The 16,189-nt window shown below is 40.5% G+C and overlaps 1 protein-coding gene across 1 annotated transcript; it reads right to left on the bottom strand.

The window, feature by feature from the left end:
• Nucleotides 1-241: 241 nt before the first annotated feature.
• Nucleotides 242-15,531, bottom strand: LOC127631398 (POU class 2 homeobox associating-factor 2-like). The gene is made up of 5 exons (XM_052109512.1): nt 15,388-15,531; nt 7,226-7,326; nt 4,244-4,283; nt 3,604-3,905; nt 242-2,348 (listed from the first exon to the last, which is right to left on the bottom strand). The coding sequence occupies exons 1-5, from the start codon at nt 15,395-15,397 to the stop codon at nt 1,956-1,958; spliced, it is 846 nt and encodes a 281-aa protein (XP_051965472.1). The 5' UTR covers nt 15,398-15,531; the 3' UTR covers nt 242-1,955.
• Nucleotides 15,532-16,189: the final 658 nt, after the last annotated feature.

Below are 16,189 nucleotides of genomic sequence, written 5' to 3'. Positions count from 1 at the left end.
TATTGAAAATGTACTGATATAATCACATTTAACAAAATTGAAAATGTTAAATCACAATTTTTGTCTCAAAATAAATGTGATAATTTCCAGGTTATTCATTAGCTACATAAATGTACAACATTAAAAATATAGAATAATAATAATAATAATATATATTAGATCAAATTACCTTAAAATCAAACTTTAGAAATTACACACAATGATATCATGACACAGGAAAATCTCATGATGCTGTTCATAGTGACAAACAGGTGTTGAGGAAAGTACTATAGTAGGCTACTGTTTTATGCTATTTAGTGCTTTAGGAGAAAATCAAATCAAAGAACCTTTTGCCCCAGGGAGCCTTTACCCCCATTGTACCCTACTAATATTTTTAAAACCAAACGTTGTATTAGTTAACATTAGTTAATGCACTCTGAACCAATCTAAACTAACAATTAGCAATTCTTTTTTTATTAACTAATATTAACAGATGAATAAAATGCTATAAAAAATAAATGTTATCCATTGTCAGTTCATGGTACCTAATGCATTAACTAATGTTAAAGGAATATTCCAGGTTCAGTACAAGTTAAGCTCAATCGACGGCATTTGTGGCATAATGTTGATTATCACAAAAATCGCTTGAGGCTTTTTTTAAAGAAAAGCAAATATGAATTTTACAGGAAGGCACTTACAATGGAAGAGAATGGGGTCAATTTTTGGAGGGTTTAAAAGCAGAAATGAGAAGCTTATAATTTGATAAAATCTCTTACATTAATATTAATAAAACTTGTGTATTATTTGAGATGTAATGTTGTTTAAATCATAATTTCTACAGTCGCTTTAGGATTTTAGGTTTTGGGGATATTTGTCTTGCCAACGAGGATGTAAAATTGGCACTCATTTTACACTGAAAAGGTTAGTAAGCGATTTTATTTATTTAAATAGGCCCCCATTCACTTTCACACAGATTTGCTTTTTTAAAGAAAAGGAGGGATGAGTGGACTTGAATTTTTGTGGTAATCAACAGGCTGTTACAACTGCTGTTGATTGAGCTTCACTTGCATTAAACCCAGAAGATTTCTTTAATAAATGGAACCTTTTTGCAAAGCTTTTTTTTCTAAGAGAGCTATAATGGTGTTAGTTTTAACAACAGAACTCTTTGCACTTGCCACAAATTTACACCATTGTACATTTCTAAATGAGTTTAATTTGTTGCAGAAAAATATGGGAATTTGCACCTGCACATATAAAACAAATATATCTGACCTGTGTTGTAAAGTTACAAAAGTCATTTCTTTTTATTATTATTTTATTGACCTTTTAGACAGGTTTAACATAAGGCTTTTAAATTGAAATATTAAAAATAAAACAAGACAAATAAGACTAGCATAGACATCAACTATATTTCATTTATACATCATTACACATCAACTAAAAATATTGTAACACTTAATTTTTGCCAATGATATCAATTTTCTAGGTGTTATCCTGTACTGTGAGATATGAATAACATAAACAAATTGAGAAAAAGGAGTGCGGATCATCTTGCTTTTGAGACTGTTACATTTTTTTGTGGATCTACTCACCCTGAACTGGTAGAATGCAGTGATTCCATTTCTTTGATCGTAGTCAAACAATATACATTTACTGTAAATAGACTCACAGTCACTTATGTGTCATACAAATAAAATAAAAAAGAATCCAATATACAAATGCCTTATACTGATTATTACCATTTTCCTGTTGAGACCATAGAACTTGTGGAAGTTTAAAAAATGAAGACACAGTTATTATAAATTATACAAACAAAAAACATCAAATAGAGCATACAGCGTTGCGATATTTGTTCCCCAGCCTTAGCTTTGCTAAGTAAACCTGACAATAGATTTTAGTGTTAATTGTCTTACTTGAGAACTGAAGAGGTGTTGATCTGCTAGGCCGGTAAGCCTTTATTCCCTCATGGTTCAATCTCAGAATGACCTCCTGACCTCATACTGTGACCAAGTACTAGCAGTGTCCTCCCTTCCCCATGCCACGCTGTCGCTCAAGGCTGGGGTGGCAGTCTCAGTGTCCTCTGAGGGCAGCACTGTCATTTTGCTAGCAGACTCAGTCACAAATGAAGGAGATGTAAAGCTGCCGGAGGTGGACTGGAATGGGGACTGATAATTTACTTCATCCAGTGAATGGAGAGAGTATGACTGTGAAGATGTCATACTAGAACCTCGCGAAGAAGAGCGGTACTGGGACGGGCTGGCGTTCTCAGGGTTGGCCAGAGAACTGGGTGCAGACAGGGGCATTGGAGCAAAACCATCTCCACACAAACTCTCCACCACCTCTGTGCCCGTGTGCTCCCAAGAATCCCTCTGCAATACACCAAATTAAGAATGCTTTACATTTGAGACTAACATGCCAGTGTATTTGAACATTTTGTATTTCTCCAGTGATAAAACACCATCTCCTTGAGATGAACTAAAGCTAAGATATTTTCAAATTTGATGATTACAAGGAGAGAAAAGGCATATATTGCATAAATAATTTTTTTTGTTTTATTTTCTTAATTAGTATTTTTGTCTTATTTTCCAGTTAAATCAAATCAAATCAAATATTTAACGATCCATAAAAAAGCTACAGATCTCATGAAGCAAAATGACATTAGATATTATCAGATAAATCTAAGAAAATTTGGCGCAGCTGGTCCTCTTTGAATTAAGTTTATTATTCAAACCCCATTTTTCTGAAAACAAGACTTATATAATTTAGCTTTTCAATTAAATGTATATTTTAAGTATTTTACGGATGTTTCGATATTTTTTTTTTAAATAAGACAAAAAAATACTAATTAAGAAAATGTAATAATCATAATTATTATTATTATTATTGTCGTTATTAAAAGACTGAGTTAGAATGTTTTTTTTACAGCGGTCCTCAACCTTATTTGACTCAAAGTCCCCTATTGTCCAAGACAATATCTGCAACAAGGACACTAAAACAATTAAGACATTACAGACATTGCAACATAAATCTCTGCATCGCGGCTCTGAAACTATGTTTATTTTGAAAAACACTATCCAAATATAAATGACTTGAATTTACTTATTAAAGTTTTAGGAACCTATAAAGAAGTTTATAAATGTATTATTTTTATATAATATATTTTCTTTAATTTAAGTCATCTCACAGCCCCCTTGCAGGTTTACTGAGGCCCCCTTGTGGGCCCTGGCCCCCAGATGAGAACCACTGTATTAGTGGTTAAAATTAAAACTAGGTGCATAAGAATGACATACAGAAGTGCACAAAAGATACATGCAAGTATGATGTGGGTCCTTGACTACAAGTGTCTAGGCAAAAATTTGACAAGAAAATATTTTGTATTTCATAGTACTTCTGTGCTCTCCTTCCTTTAATAAAAATGTCCTCTACATTGTTAACACTGCTTACACTTCTAAAAACTAGTTTAGAACTAATTCAAAACAGAACAGAATAGAACAGATGTTGGTTTAGATTTTCTCACATAAAGAGAAAGTTTATGAAAGACAATTAAATGGAAAAAAACATTGTTTTTGGACAAGCTATTCAGACAAACACTGTCTGTAGCCACATCCATGTACTAAATCATACCAGCAAATAATGTGACGGGTCACTGGAGTAAGTAGGAAGCAATGACGTCAATGCAGAGGGTGAGAATATCGTGCTTCCTCCATTGGAAAACGGTGTGCTACGGTAGTCTCCAAAAGACTCTGGGTAGTAGCTGTCTATGAGAGAGGAATAGCCGGACATGCATCCAGTGTCAGATGAGAGAGACTTCCCTAAAAGTGCTGAGGGGTACACATCACCAGGAAATGCTTTGCTTGAGGGGCAAAACTCAGTGTCCGAAAGGAAAGGTCTTCTCATACCGTAGTAACTAGGAAGCAAGTGAGAACCTGAACAGACGTAGAGATAAATACAATTATAATTTTTTAGAAGATGGGTAGTTGATATAACTTGTCCATAGACTGTTTATCTTAAAATCTAAATGACTGTATAGCAGAAAGTGTATGTCTAATGTCCTGTAACTTGTCACATTTTATTTTAAGATTTTCACCATTTTTAAACACCTTTTGCACAAGTTCATATTTAATGGCCCTGTGTGTGTCAAATTTTTAGAAGTACAAATATTTGATTTACTTTCCAAAAAATGAGGTCATAGTAGACAAACAATGCCAGAGTGCATTTCTGAATGTGTCTCTGTTTAATATATTTGCAAGTGATTGTGCCTCACCTGTCATTTGTACAAATGGACTCTGAGGAGTAGATACACCCTAGAAAAAAAGCATCAAGTCAAAATGTTTGCTGTGGTTTCTTATACTCCTATGAGCTCTTTAATTTTACATTAATCTGCAGTTTTCTGTAATCATTTTGAACGAGTTTGACTAATACAATCCAGCCTTAATGGTACATAACAAGCATGCAAAATATTTGCATATGTCTACTGAACTGCCCTCCAAATCGTAGTTATTTAAAAGAATGTCGCCCTGAATTGCAAGCATTTAGGTCAATTACACAACCTGACCAGATGAATTGCATAGGGGCGACAAACACAATTGGTAGTCTTAAACATTCATGTGTTTGTATATTTAGCAACTGTTTTGTTCTATCCTTTCTCAGTGGGACCTTGAGATTTGTAGGATACATTATTGCCATTGAATGGTTGAGAGCTCTTGGTGAGGGAACACGGCCAGGCATCAGGCTCTCTTTTATTTGCATACAAGAGCTGATATCATGGCAGCACTGGCTGAAGGGCAAGCAAATTTTGAGGCTAGTATTTGCATGTCATTTGGTCATCCCAAGACTTCCCTATGTGAACAACCTATGCCTCAGTGCCTCTTTGAAGGCATGATATGGAAATCAGGCTGTTGAAGAGTTCGCAGGCTTTAGCACTGCACCTGATTCAGCCTCAAGATAAACCAAGGTGGAGGTGGTGGAGTGTGGGGGTGGTTTTGGAGGGGGTGGAGTGTGGGGGTGGTTTTGGACGGGGTGGAAAAGATAAGGTCTCTTGAGCCTGATAAATCAATGAAACTGGTCTACTGTAGACAATATATGTGCTCAATATATGGTGCTCTAAACTGTTCATAATGAATTTGGCATGCATTTTTTGCCCTTCGTAATGTATCAAAACCTACGTTTCCATCTAATATATGGTGTTTCTGCTTGTGACTTGTTCAAATTAAAAAGAAACCTTTTATTATTCCATGTTGCAAGTACAAGGCCATTTTAGTTTAGAGGCAACCTTTGTGTTACTCCCAGTTTAATTGCTTTAGTTATTTTCAACACAGTCACTCCATATTTTGAAATGGTTGTCACTTGTTAAATTTTTTTATAATTACTTGTTTTTGAATTTTTTGTGTGTTTTCATGTGAAATTGGTCATTGATCAGGTAATACAAATTCCTACTCAATGATGTGATTCTGCATTGTGCACTGTGCAATTAAACTTAACCTGTCATTAATGACGACATTTTCGATAGTTTCAAACTTTTGGCATGAAATGCATGCACATAAAATGTAAAGGAAAACGGTATGCAAAATAATAATATAATTTCAGCTCTTGATGTACAAGATTTGTTTGTCAGTACTCATTTAAAAAAAAAAAAATTCACCAAAGATTACATTAGAGCCATATATTACGGTTGTTCTGCTGCAACCCGTGGCAAGTGTCGCTATTGTTTTGGTTTCGTGTTTGGACGTGACTTCTGTGGCTGAAGTCTGCAGATGGCCCTTCAACTGTAAATAAAAGGCCATAGATTTAAATGTAACCTCATTATAAAGCAATTTTTGTTCGCCGTGGCCTCAACATGCTCCGATTCTCTTGTGCAACCCTCCCCCTGCTTAGCCATTGTAGTATGTGTTCTGTCTCAGTCATGTCCCTGTGGGATCACAATGATTGACACCTACAGTACATATGTTTCCTTTTATTATGCTTTGAAAACATAGTTACTTTTCAGCTGTTACATAACATACAAATGATTAATTATCATCCTCGGCTCAAAGAACCGAGAATAGATCACACATTGAAATTAAAAGTCACAACTGTCACGACACTGTAATATGAGGGTTACACTTCCCTTAGAAAATTGTATAGATGTTTGATATAAGTTACATTTAAAATTGTAACAAATATAAATAAATAAAAAACTCTTTAAAGGGATAGTTCCCCCCAAAATTTTATTTCTGTCATAATTTACTACCAAACCCATTTGACTTTCTTTCTTATATGGAACACATAAACTTTTCACTTTTATTTAGTACATCTCTTTTTCCATACAATGGAAGTGCCTGGTGAGGCTGTCATTCAGCTTAACGGTTCCTTTTGTGTTTCACAGCAGAAATAAAGACTTATTTGTTTGGAACAACAGGGTGAGTAAATTCTAACAGAATTTTTCTTTTTGGGTGAACTGCCCCTTTAAAGACAAAAAAATCAAAAACAGATTCTAATAAAAGCTTAAAAGGCCTTATGCAATGTAAGAGCATCGTAAAAATTGTGACATCAATGAATTTCAGTTTATTTTGACAATCGTTGGTGCCCATGGTGATTTTTAACAGTTTTATGTGAAGGTTAAATAAATTGATATGATTCTTCTTCTCTTTTATTTTACAATGAAGTGACAAAACCCACAATGAGCCGCTTATTCAAACAGAAGTCAATATAGCAAGTGAGCGCCATTGACATGGAGATGGGGCTGAAAAGCTTTCTCTCTTGTGCAGCCAGATGTCTGAAAGTCTGATTTATTCTTCTCTAGATTGAAAACAGGAGACCTGTCTGTGGTCTGCAGGAGGAACAATATAGTGGAGCAGGTGTGCGAGTCTTTGCCTTTGCATAGTCATACCACAGCACTAAAAGGCTGATTTACTCCACAACCTCAGGAGTTCATGACCATCGGCACTTTTGCTATTGTTCGCCACTTATGCGAAGGTATTTACTAATGGGATTGTCTTCATCCCACTCGTGTGAGAAAAGGACGAGTTTGCAAGGGCTTCTATCAACAGCCATAGGTCACTTATCATTAGAATAAAAAAGATAAGCCAATGAGCAAATAAAGTGGCTGGGCAGAGAATATACCAACTGTATTAAACTGTCTGTTTGCAAATATGAAAGAAGAGCAGAGTGACAGGGTGAATGGAGAGAAAGGAAGCATTGTGAATTGCATGGGCGGGAAAAATTTCAGTTGAGGGTATTGACCAGGTAAGATTAAGCGCGGACTTACATTGTAGCATGGCCCGTTCGTTTGCTGTGACCTCTTTTCTGCCAGCAGATCTTTCACTGTGTGCTTGACCCGGACTCCCTGGTAGACTCTTTTCGAACATTCTGAAAAAAAAGAATATTAAAGGAATTTTTCAGACAAAACAATTGAACATTCTGTCATCATTTATTCACCCTCGTTTTGTAAACAAAAACAACAAAAAAAGAGATGTTAGGCAAAAAAGTTAGCCTTAGTCACCCTTTCCTTTCATAGTATGGGAAGAACAGACAATGACAGTGAAAGTGTCTGAGGCTAACGTTCTGCCTTATCTAATCAAAACATTCTGTTTTGTGTTCCACAGAAGAAAAAAAGGTCATACGGGCTGGAAACAGCTTGAGCATGAGTAAATGATCAAAGGATTATTATTTTTGATAAACTAGCCACATTTTTACACAATGTCCTTGGAAAAACAAAGATAATGACCAGGGACAGAACATTCACCTTACATATGCAAAATTTAAGAGTATAGATCAATAACTCTGAATGTCTGATAGTTTTCAGTTTGTGTACATAAGTTAGAATAAGCTCTGATTACTTGTTATTAATGATGTCTAATGCAATCCATACATTTTGAATTCTTGATATGTGATAGCTTAACAACAGGAAGGATAAATAAGTCAAACAGGGAAACATCACTATCACACAAATCACAAATATGATATATGAATACAAAAACTGTTCATTATATTTAGAGAGAAGAGGGTTTGGGAGCTCAGATTTGTTCAATAGTTGAAGACACATTTACAGTATGTTTATTTTCTGCGGTAATTATGCTTAACTTTTTCAAATTCATAGATGTTTATGAGCAGGGTAAGTATCTCTGATCAGTTTTATGGTATGCATCTATAACTGGCATGGAAATTATCTTTGGTTTTGGTCAATGCAAATTGTTCAGTTTATAAACACTTACTCTGTTCAACTGAAATTTCATAGGGGACCAATTATCAATTTATAGCCTTGCATCTATGTTGAATATACTCTGGTGCAGACGCGGCGTCAGCCGATTTTTGCTGGGGCTGATTTTGCTGGGGCTTCAGCCCCGAATGTTCCCTTTACAAAAGGCTTCACTTTGATGTTGCGCTGCTAAGCGCTACGGGGGAACAGCTTTCGCTGTGAGCCGAGCTGAATTATGTGTGGAACACGTGAATGAACATTGACCGGAATTTATAGCCTCGGTTGATGTAATCATTAGATGCACCTGAGGCCAGGCTATAAATGGATACGTCACCAGGTGTCGTCAGAAACTCTTTTTTCAGAGCGATTCTGTTTCTGTGTGTTTCACACACCCTGTCAAAACTTTCTTTCATCTGTTAGGAGATAGAATCAGTTAGGCAGTGTGCAGTGAACGTTGTTCTATTTTTCTCTTCTGTTTAGAAAATATTATATATATATATATTTCTAAAAAAAAAAAAAAAAAAGAGAGAATGACTGAAAGCCGCAAACGGTGCGTGTTCCCCTCTTCTCGCTCTATAGCTGAAGACGGCACACATCAGTTTTTGCTGTTTGTTTGGGGGTAAGAACACGCTGCTCTCGCGTTGCAGCAGGGTGGGTCGCGAGCACTGCGATTTGCTTTAACAGGCAGAGTGCGTCGTGCTCGCCTCGCTTGCTTCCGGAGTCAGCACTCACGAAAAGATCGTTCGTGGGGCTCGTGCATGGATTTGGCTGAGGAGCAAGAGACGGGTTGATCCCTTCTCTCACTCTCTCCCCAAACCCAGCTGGTCCTTCACATGATCTCGGCGCGTTCCGACGCTTCTTCGGATCATGAGGTGGATCGCAATTCTCTTCCCGCCTCCGAGCTTTCCGTCCGCGATGAAAAATCTACGGAGGAATTGCTCGATGTTGTTACTCGTGCGGTTGCCAGATTGGACTGGCCACGCGAAAAAGAGACCCCCAAACGCTCCAAATTAGGGAATAGATTTTATCTTCCAGTCTAAGAAAGGGAACGCCTCATGGGTCCCTTCCCTTTCTTTGATAACCTCCATGAAGAGCTTTTTCGCTCATGGAGAACCCCTAAAAAAAACAAAAAAAAAAACAACAAATATATATATATTTTCTTCCCGTGTTCACATACCCTCGACGTCATTATATTCGACTATCGTGGGTGCTGAGGCACGGGGGTATTCAGTGATGCCGCCGGTCGAAGAGACGCTTGAGGGCTATCTCTCGCCAGGCTCGGCATCGTCACTTAAGAAGCCCTCTCTCCCTCAAAGCCTTGTAGGACAACCTCCACTTTAGTGGGAAGGGCTTATCAAGGAGCAGGTCAGGCTGGTGCTGCTCTGCACACTATGCTGTTTTTCAGGCGTACCAGGCTGACCTCCTGGACGACCTGAGTGTGGGTTCTGGCGCTTGACGAGCAAGCCTCAGACCCACCTCGGTCCTGACTGAAGGGAGGCTCAAAAGCAAAGCGTGGCGAGTCGTGCTCCTCCTCCCAGGGATTGGGGACAGTCTCGCCGCCCTCGCCAGCCCCGAAGCAAGACCTCAGGACTATAAATTCTAGTAAGAGAAAACCCTGACGGTCTTGCGCCTAGATTAGGGGTAGCTCCCTCGGGACGGGCGCGTGCTTCACTTCACCCCTCCCGGTACCCCCTCGAAGCCCCTCCATTCCTGCCACCTCTTGGTGTTTCGGGTTGCAGAGGCTTCCGTCAAAATTCCTGCCACCTCTTGGTGTTTTCAGGTGTCTGGCAGAGGCTTCCGTCAAAATCTCGGGTGTTTTAACGCTGTTTCCTGCATTTTCATTCAGGACCGGTTCTGAAACACCCGATTCTGTAACCCCTCAACAGGAAGTGTTAAAATATAATACCCATCTCAGAGATCTGGCTTAGATCTTAAAGCTTGAACTACCCGTGGGTGTTCAAGTCCAAGATGATGCCTGTCAAGACGGTCGTGTCTCAAGCCCTACAACTCGTTTGGCTGGTCACCATCGATCTTATGACGCACTTCTATACTTCATTTAGAAGTTCTGCCACAACATGGAAAGTTCCTGAGGTTCACTTCTGGGGCTGAAGTCTTCCAGGGTCAGGTTCTTTCACTCAGCCTAGCCCTTTTACCCGCACATTCACAATGCATGATGTAGCGCTGGCTCCTTGCGACTCGGGGCATCTGCATTCTGAATTACGTAGACGACTGGCTGATCCTAGCGCAGTTCCAGGAACTGGCAGTTCAGCACAGGGACATCGTCTTAGCTCATCTGTTTCTCTGGGGTTGAGGCTCAACGCCAAGAAAAGCGTCCTCTGTCCCACTCAGAACACTCTCTATCGGGCATCGTATGGAGTTCAATCTCAATCGCGGGCACAACTGTCTCCTGCTAGGATTGAGTCCATTCAGATCACCCTGAGCAAAGTCAGGCTAGGTCAAGGTTGCACTGTTATCAGTATCAACGATTTCCAGGTCTCAGGGCTGAACGCGTCCACGGTGATCCCTCTGGACCTTCTGCTCATGAGACCGCTTTTGTTGTGGCAAAAGCCAGGGGTTTTCTTCCAAGGGCCAAAACCCCTGGGCTAAATAGGGTTACTGCGCCTCAGGCTTCGTTCCCTTTCTATGTGGTTCAGACCCCAGTTTTCTGCCTTGGGTCCCACTCTAGGTGCGTCTTGTTGTCGCAGACTGCTAACGACAGACGCCTCCCTGACGGGCGGGTAGCGGCCTTAAGTGGTCGTCCAGCTTAAGGGGATAGGAGGGTCGTCAGCTCGGTTGTCACAGTCTCTGTCTCGGGTTGATGGCTGTATTTCTGGCCCTGAAATACCTCCTCCTGAGGCTGCCATGTCTTGGTGCTGGGTGGACAATACAGCGGTAGCCTCTTACATAAATCTTCAAGGAGACCCACGTTCTTGTCAGCTGTATTTCTGACACGTCGGATTCTCCTTAGGGCCCAGGGTAAGCTCCTGTCACTCAGGTCAGTTATATCCCTGGATGCCCGTGATACTGGGAGCAGATTTACAGTCCAGACTGGAAATACCAATGGGGGAGTTAAGAACTCCACCCTAAGGTAGTAGTTGCCCAGAGTTCGCCAGCAAGGGTTTTTGCCTCTTACTGATAGCACCGCGCTGGCCAAACAGGGCTTGGTTCTCGGAGCTAATCTCTTCTTGGGCGATTCCGAACAGGAAGGATCTTCTATCTCAGGCACAGGGCAATATTTCATCCCTGCCCCAAATTGTGGAATCTTTCATGTTTGGCCCCTAAGGGTACCAACTGAGGGACACAGGGCTCTCTCCTGAGGTTATCGAGACCTTTGTAAATGCCGGGCTTTTTCCACTTGGAACAAGTTTGGGTGAGATCTTAGGGCAGAAGAGGACCTCTTCGCCTCTATGAATAGCGCAATGTCTCCTCTACTTCTCCCTGAAATCACCCAGCCCCCTTGGGTCTGGACGTTAAGACACATACATGACCCAGAATGCGTCTGTATGTGTTTCTCTCCCCGGTTTCTCTGCTCCCAGGAGCCTTGGCAATGTTCACCAGCAAGGGTCTTGCCTCCTAATAATGGCGCTGCGCTGGCCGAACAGGATATGTTTCTCGGAGTTAATTCCTCTCCTCGACGGCTCGCCTTGGGCGATTCCGAACAGGGAGGACCTTCTCATCCTTGAGGTCATCGAGAGCATTCCAAGTGCTAAGGCTCTCTCCACTTGGAACTGATCTGGGTAGATTTTACAGGGCAGAAGAGGACCTCTTCACCTCTGTTGATAGCGCAATGTCTCCTCTACTTCTCCCCGAGTTGCCCAGTCCCCCCCCTCCCCCTCGGGAGGGGCTGAACGTAGAAACGCAAATGCGCCTGCATGCGTTTCCTTCTGCTAAAGTTCTTATTACAGAACCAGCTAACTGCCAGTTTGCTTCAGTTCTGGATTTTCTGTAGAAAGAACTGTCAGCGGGCACTTGCCTCGCCACTGCCAGGCTCTATTTGGCCACTGCGGTTTGCCACGGCTTGGTGGGCGGGGTGCCCTCAAAGAGGCATCCTCATTATTGCCCGGGCCTACGAGGCGCGCGGTCAAGCTTCGCCAGTAGGTTTCAGGGCGCACTCTACCAGAGGGCTCTCCTCCTCTAAAACCTTGGCTAGAGGTCTCCCTCTGCAGCAAGTTTGTGATATGGCAGGTTGTCCTCTCCGCACACATTCATTAGATTTTTATAGTTTGGATGTTTTGCCACTCCGGGCTCTTATGCCCTTGAGTCGACATCTCAGCTCATACCTGAACAAGATTGTGATGAGGCAGGCTGATCCTCTCCGCTCACATTCATCAGTTTTCATGACAAGTTTGTGTTGCGATAGGGTTCTCTTCGCACACATTCATCGAACTTTATGGGTTAGATGCTTTGCTACTCCGGGCTCTTATGCCCTTGAGTCGACATCTCAGCTCATGCCTGAGCAAGTTTGTGATGCGGCAGGCTGGTCCTCTCCGCTCACATTCATCAGTTTTATGACAAGTTTGTGTTGCGATAGGGTTCTCTTCGCACACATTCATCAAACTTTATGGGTTAGATGCTTTGCTACTCCGGGCTCTTATGCCCTTGAGTCGACATCTCAGCCCATGCCTAAACAAGTTTGTGATGTGGCAGGTTGTCCTCGCCGCACACATTCATCAAAATTGAATGGTTTAGATGTTAATGCTACTCTGGGCTCTTATGCCCTTGAGTCGACATCTCAAGCTCATTTCTGAGACCTCTCGTGTTTTTGTGAGTACACTGCACAACCGTAGGGGTCCGGACAGCCCCAAGTGCGGCGGCGTGGTATTGCGTTCCCCGTAGCGCTTAGCAGCGCAACATCAAAGTGAAGCCTTTTGTAAAGGGAACGTCTCTGGTTACATGTGTAACCCTTGTTCCCCGAAAAAGGCGGAATGAGATGTTGCGCTGCTTTGCCGCACTGGGACATCCCAGGACTGCTCTTCAAAAAGAAGTATCTGACGACACCTGGTGACGTATCCATTTATAGCCTGGCCTCAGGTGCATCTAATGATTACATCAACCGAGGCTATAAATTCCGGTCAATGTTCATTGATGTGTTCCACACATAATTCAGCTCGGCTCACAGCGAAAGCTGTTCCCCCGTAGCGCTTAGCAGCGCAACATCTCGTTCCGCATTTTTCAGGGAACAAGGGTTACACATGTAACCCGAGACGTTTTGAGTGTAGCCCCAAATGTATTTTGAAATGTTGACTGACAAATATGAAACCGGACAATAGCCTATGTAAACCCCCTAAATCATAAGTTGCCTTATTTCATTGTGTTTTGGCTTTGCACATATTGCATACAGCCTGTAAAAATAGACATAGGTCTTAAAAATAATCTAGCCTATAGAATACGTTTCTTTGCTGTCGGTAGCCTATGGGCTACTCTGTTTCTTCCTCTCTGTTGAATATGCAGCAGGTAGGGGAGGAGTTGACATAAACTAATGTTACTTATTGGCGAGTTAATTGCAGTTAGCAGGAAAGACAGCAAAAATGAAGCATATGAGGCTATGGGGATTTTTTCAAAAGAAGTCAGTGGGTAGCCAGGAACACTAGTTTTATCACACTGCACTTGTAATGAGAGCCAGCAGGTAGATAGCTGTGCAGTGTGTAAACCCCACTCTCCTCACCTCAAGAGGTGCACTAGCGACTTTTGGTAAAGGCTGTAGCCTTTAGTGTCCTTGTTAGCGCATGCGCCTCTCACGCCGGAGACCGCGGTGCGAGTCCCTTTCGGAGCGTACTTTTCTTGTTTATCAGGTGTTGTTTTCTCTAAGGATAACCAATAAGCATTAACATAAAATGTATGTGTGACTTGTTTTATTATATTAGTTTGTAGTAAATATACACTTTGATTTGATTAAATGGTTTTGTAGAGTGTAGCAAAGATGAGCTACAGACTGAGGAGCAGCAGCAGCAGCTGTGCCAGAATCAGGCATGGAAACTGGTAACAATTAATCAGTCACTTTAGAGAAAGTTAAAAGTGAACCATTGTTTATCCCAAAGCTCCTAATGATCCTAATGAAAGGATTTTGACAGATGAACATGGAGAATTATATACAGTTCGATGCCATGGTGTGTCAATAAACTAAAGTCATTCATGTATTGCTTTAACTTAGGATCTTATACATCATTTTGACTATTTATGTCAAAAAATATAAATTCTTTATATTAAATATTTTTTTTACCTCACTTTACTCACTATAATATAACTCTTTTGTGATGACGTTATGGTAATGTACATGAAAATTCAAGAATCATGATAGATCTTAGGGCAATCCCACTGATCTGCTCATCCCAATACATTTTCTTCAATAGCATTGGTCTACAATTTGAAATATGTAGCACTTGATGAATTAGTTGTTTAAAGCTGATTTGCAATAAGTTATGTGCTGTATCTGTTCTTTTGCATCACAGATGATTCGAGGAGGAGAGAGGATGAGTTAGTCGAGGATAGTACTAGAGTGGAAGATTTAGGAACTGTAGAAACAGGCCCAGCCAGAGCAAAACTCAAAGAATACCCTCTCACCAGCTTTGGACTACAGGAAATTGGTTGCTAGTGTGAAAATAACATTGTCTGGGCTAAGCTCCAGATGTCCTTCAATGCTGGAAATGCCTCTGCTCTGGTGTCTCATAAAGACATCATAATCATTAGAGGAAGGGCGAACGTTTGAATCAATATTTAATGTTGATATTGGACTGAAGTTAATGGATGTCTCAAGTTTTTTCTCGAAATAACAATTCCTGGAAGCACAGATCCCAGCCAACAGAACACAGTATTTGCAATTTAAAGATGTCTGAGATAGGAAATTGCATGCAAAAACCATTATGTAAAAGACCCCAGCTTCATGAATGAACTTCAGGAGTTCTGAGGTTCTGACCACTGCTTTTTATAAAGTCCAAATAGCATCTGAAATACAATCTTATAGTGCTTGTTTTACATATATATCCATTTCAGTGCTTTAAAACAAACTTAAAGTACACTGAACTGTGTCTATCATCAATATGCCTTGTAATTAAATAATCAGACCCATCAACACTATAGTTAAATATTAAATAATGTAGTTCACCCACTCAGACAGGATTATGCTTAAATAACAAATCCAACAGCATGACAAATCTGAGCTCAAGCTACTGTGTTTTCATCACAAAAAATATTCATTAGCATAGCATTATTCTTAAAGTAAAAGTGTACCTTACCAGTTTCCATGATGCGGATACCTCAGATGTAAGCGACAGAGAAGGTACAGTCAGCAATCTATCCGTGAAACAACCGTATCTGCTCCCAAACTCCAGTTGAATTTGATCATCATATCATAGACACGAACTCCAACTCTGCTTTAGTGAACTATACTGTACATGCTGATCAGAAGTCAGCTTTTGAAATGACCCTCACACATTTGTTTACATGCAAATGATTGGCAGGACGTTTTTCAAGCATTTGCATCAACCTTATAGATTAGTGAGGAGAGAGCACGAATGACACGCCAACATCATTGGGAAATACATGATTAACCTTGGCTGGTCATTTGGTGTTTTTATAATAGAAGTCAAGTATTCTGCCTGGCATGTTTCTCACACGATGTAACCAGTATACTTTGCTTAGCATTATATGACCATGCAGTGGTGCTGCATTTAACTTTAATTTGCACTTTGTTCTCCTTTATTTCATTACTTACATCATATAAGTTGTTCAAATGACAAAGGAGGATGTTTTATAGCTATAAATGTTTTCAGTCAAATTTGGGATGAAAAATGAAAATCAGGTCTCTCATTAGACCTTCAAACTTTCTGGCAAAGCCTCATTTCTAAAGACAGGCAATTTACATGCCCTGCATGGATTATTTACTGTTTCATGTTAGTGATTTTACTGACTTTTCAACTTCGGTTGTTTGAACTGTGTGCCTGACAAACTGGGCTGTTTCTAGGTGTGGGTGAAATAGGCAGTCGCCTAAGGTGCCACCAGCTGGGAGGGTGGCAATGAGGAGGCCGCCACCACCAC

The sequence above is a fragment of the Xyrauchen texanus genome, chromosome 38, assembly GCF_025860055.1.
Source record: "Xyrauchen texanus isolate HMW12.3.18 chromosome 38, RBS_HiC_50CHRs, whole genome shotgun sequence".
NCBI lineage: Eukaryota > Metazoa > Chordata > Actinopteri > Cypriniformes > Catostomidae > Xyrauchen > Xyrauchen texanus.
The sequence above is the reverse complement of the archived record's forward strand: the minus strand, read 5'-3'. Positions and strand labels throughout refer to the sequence as shown.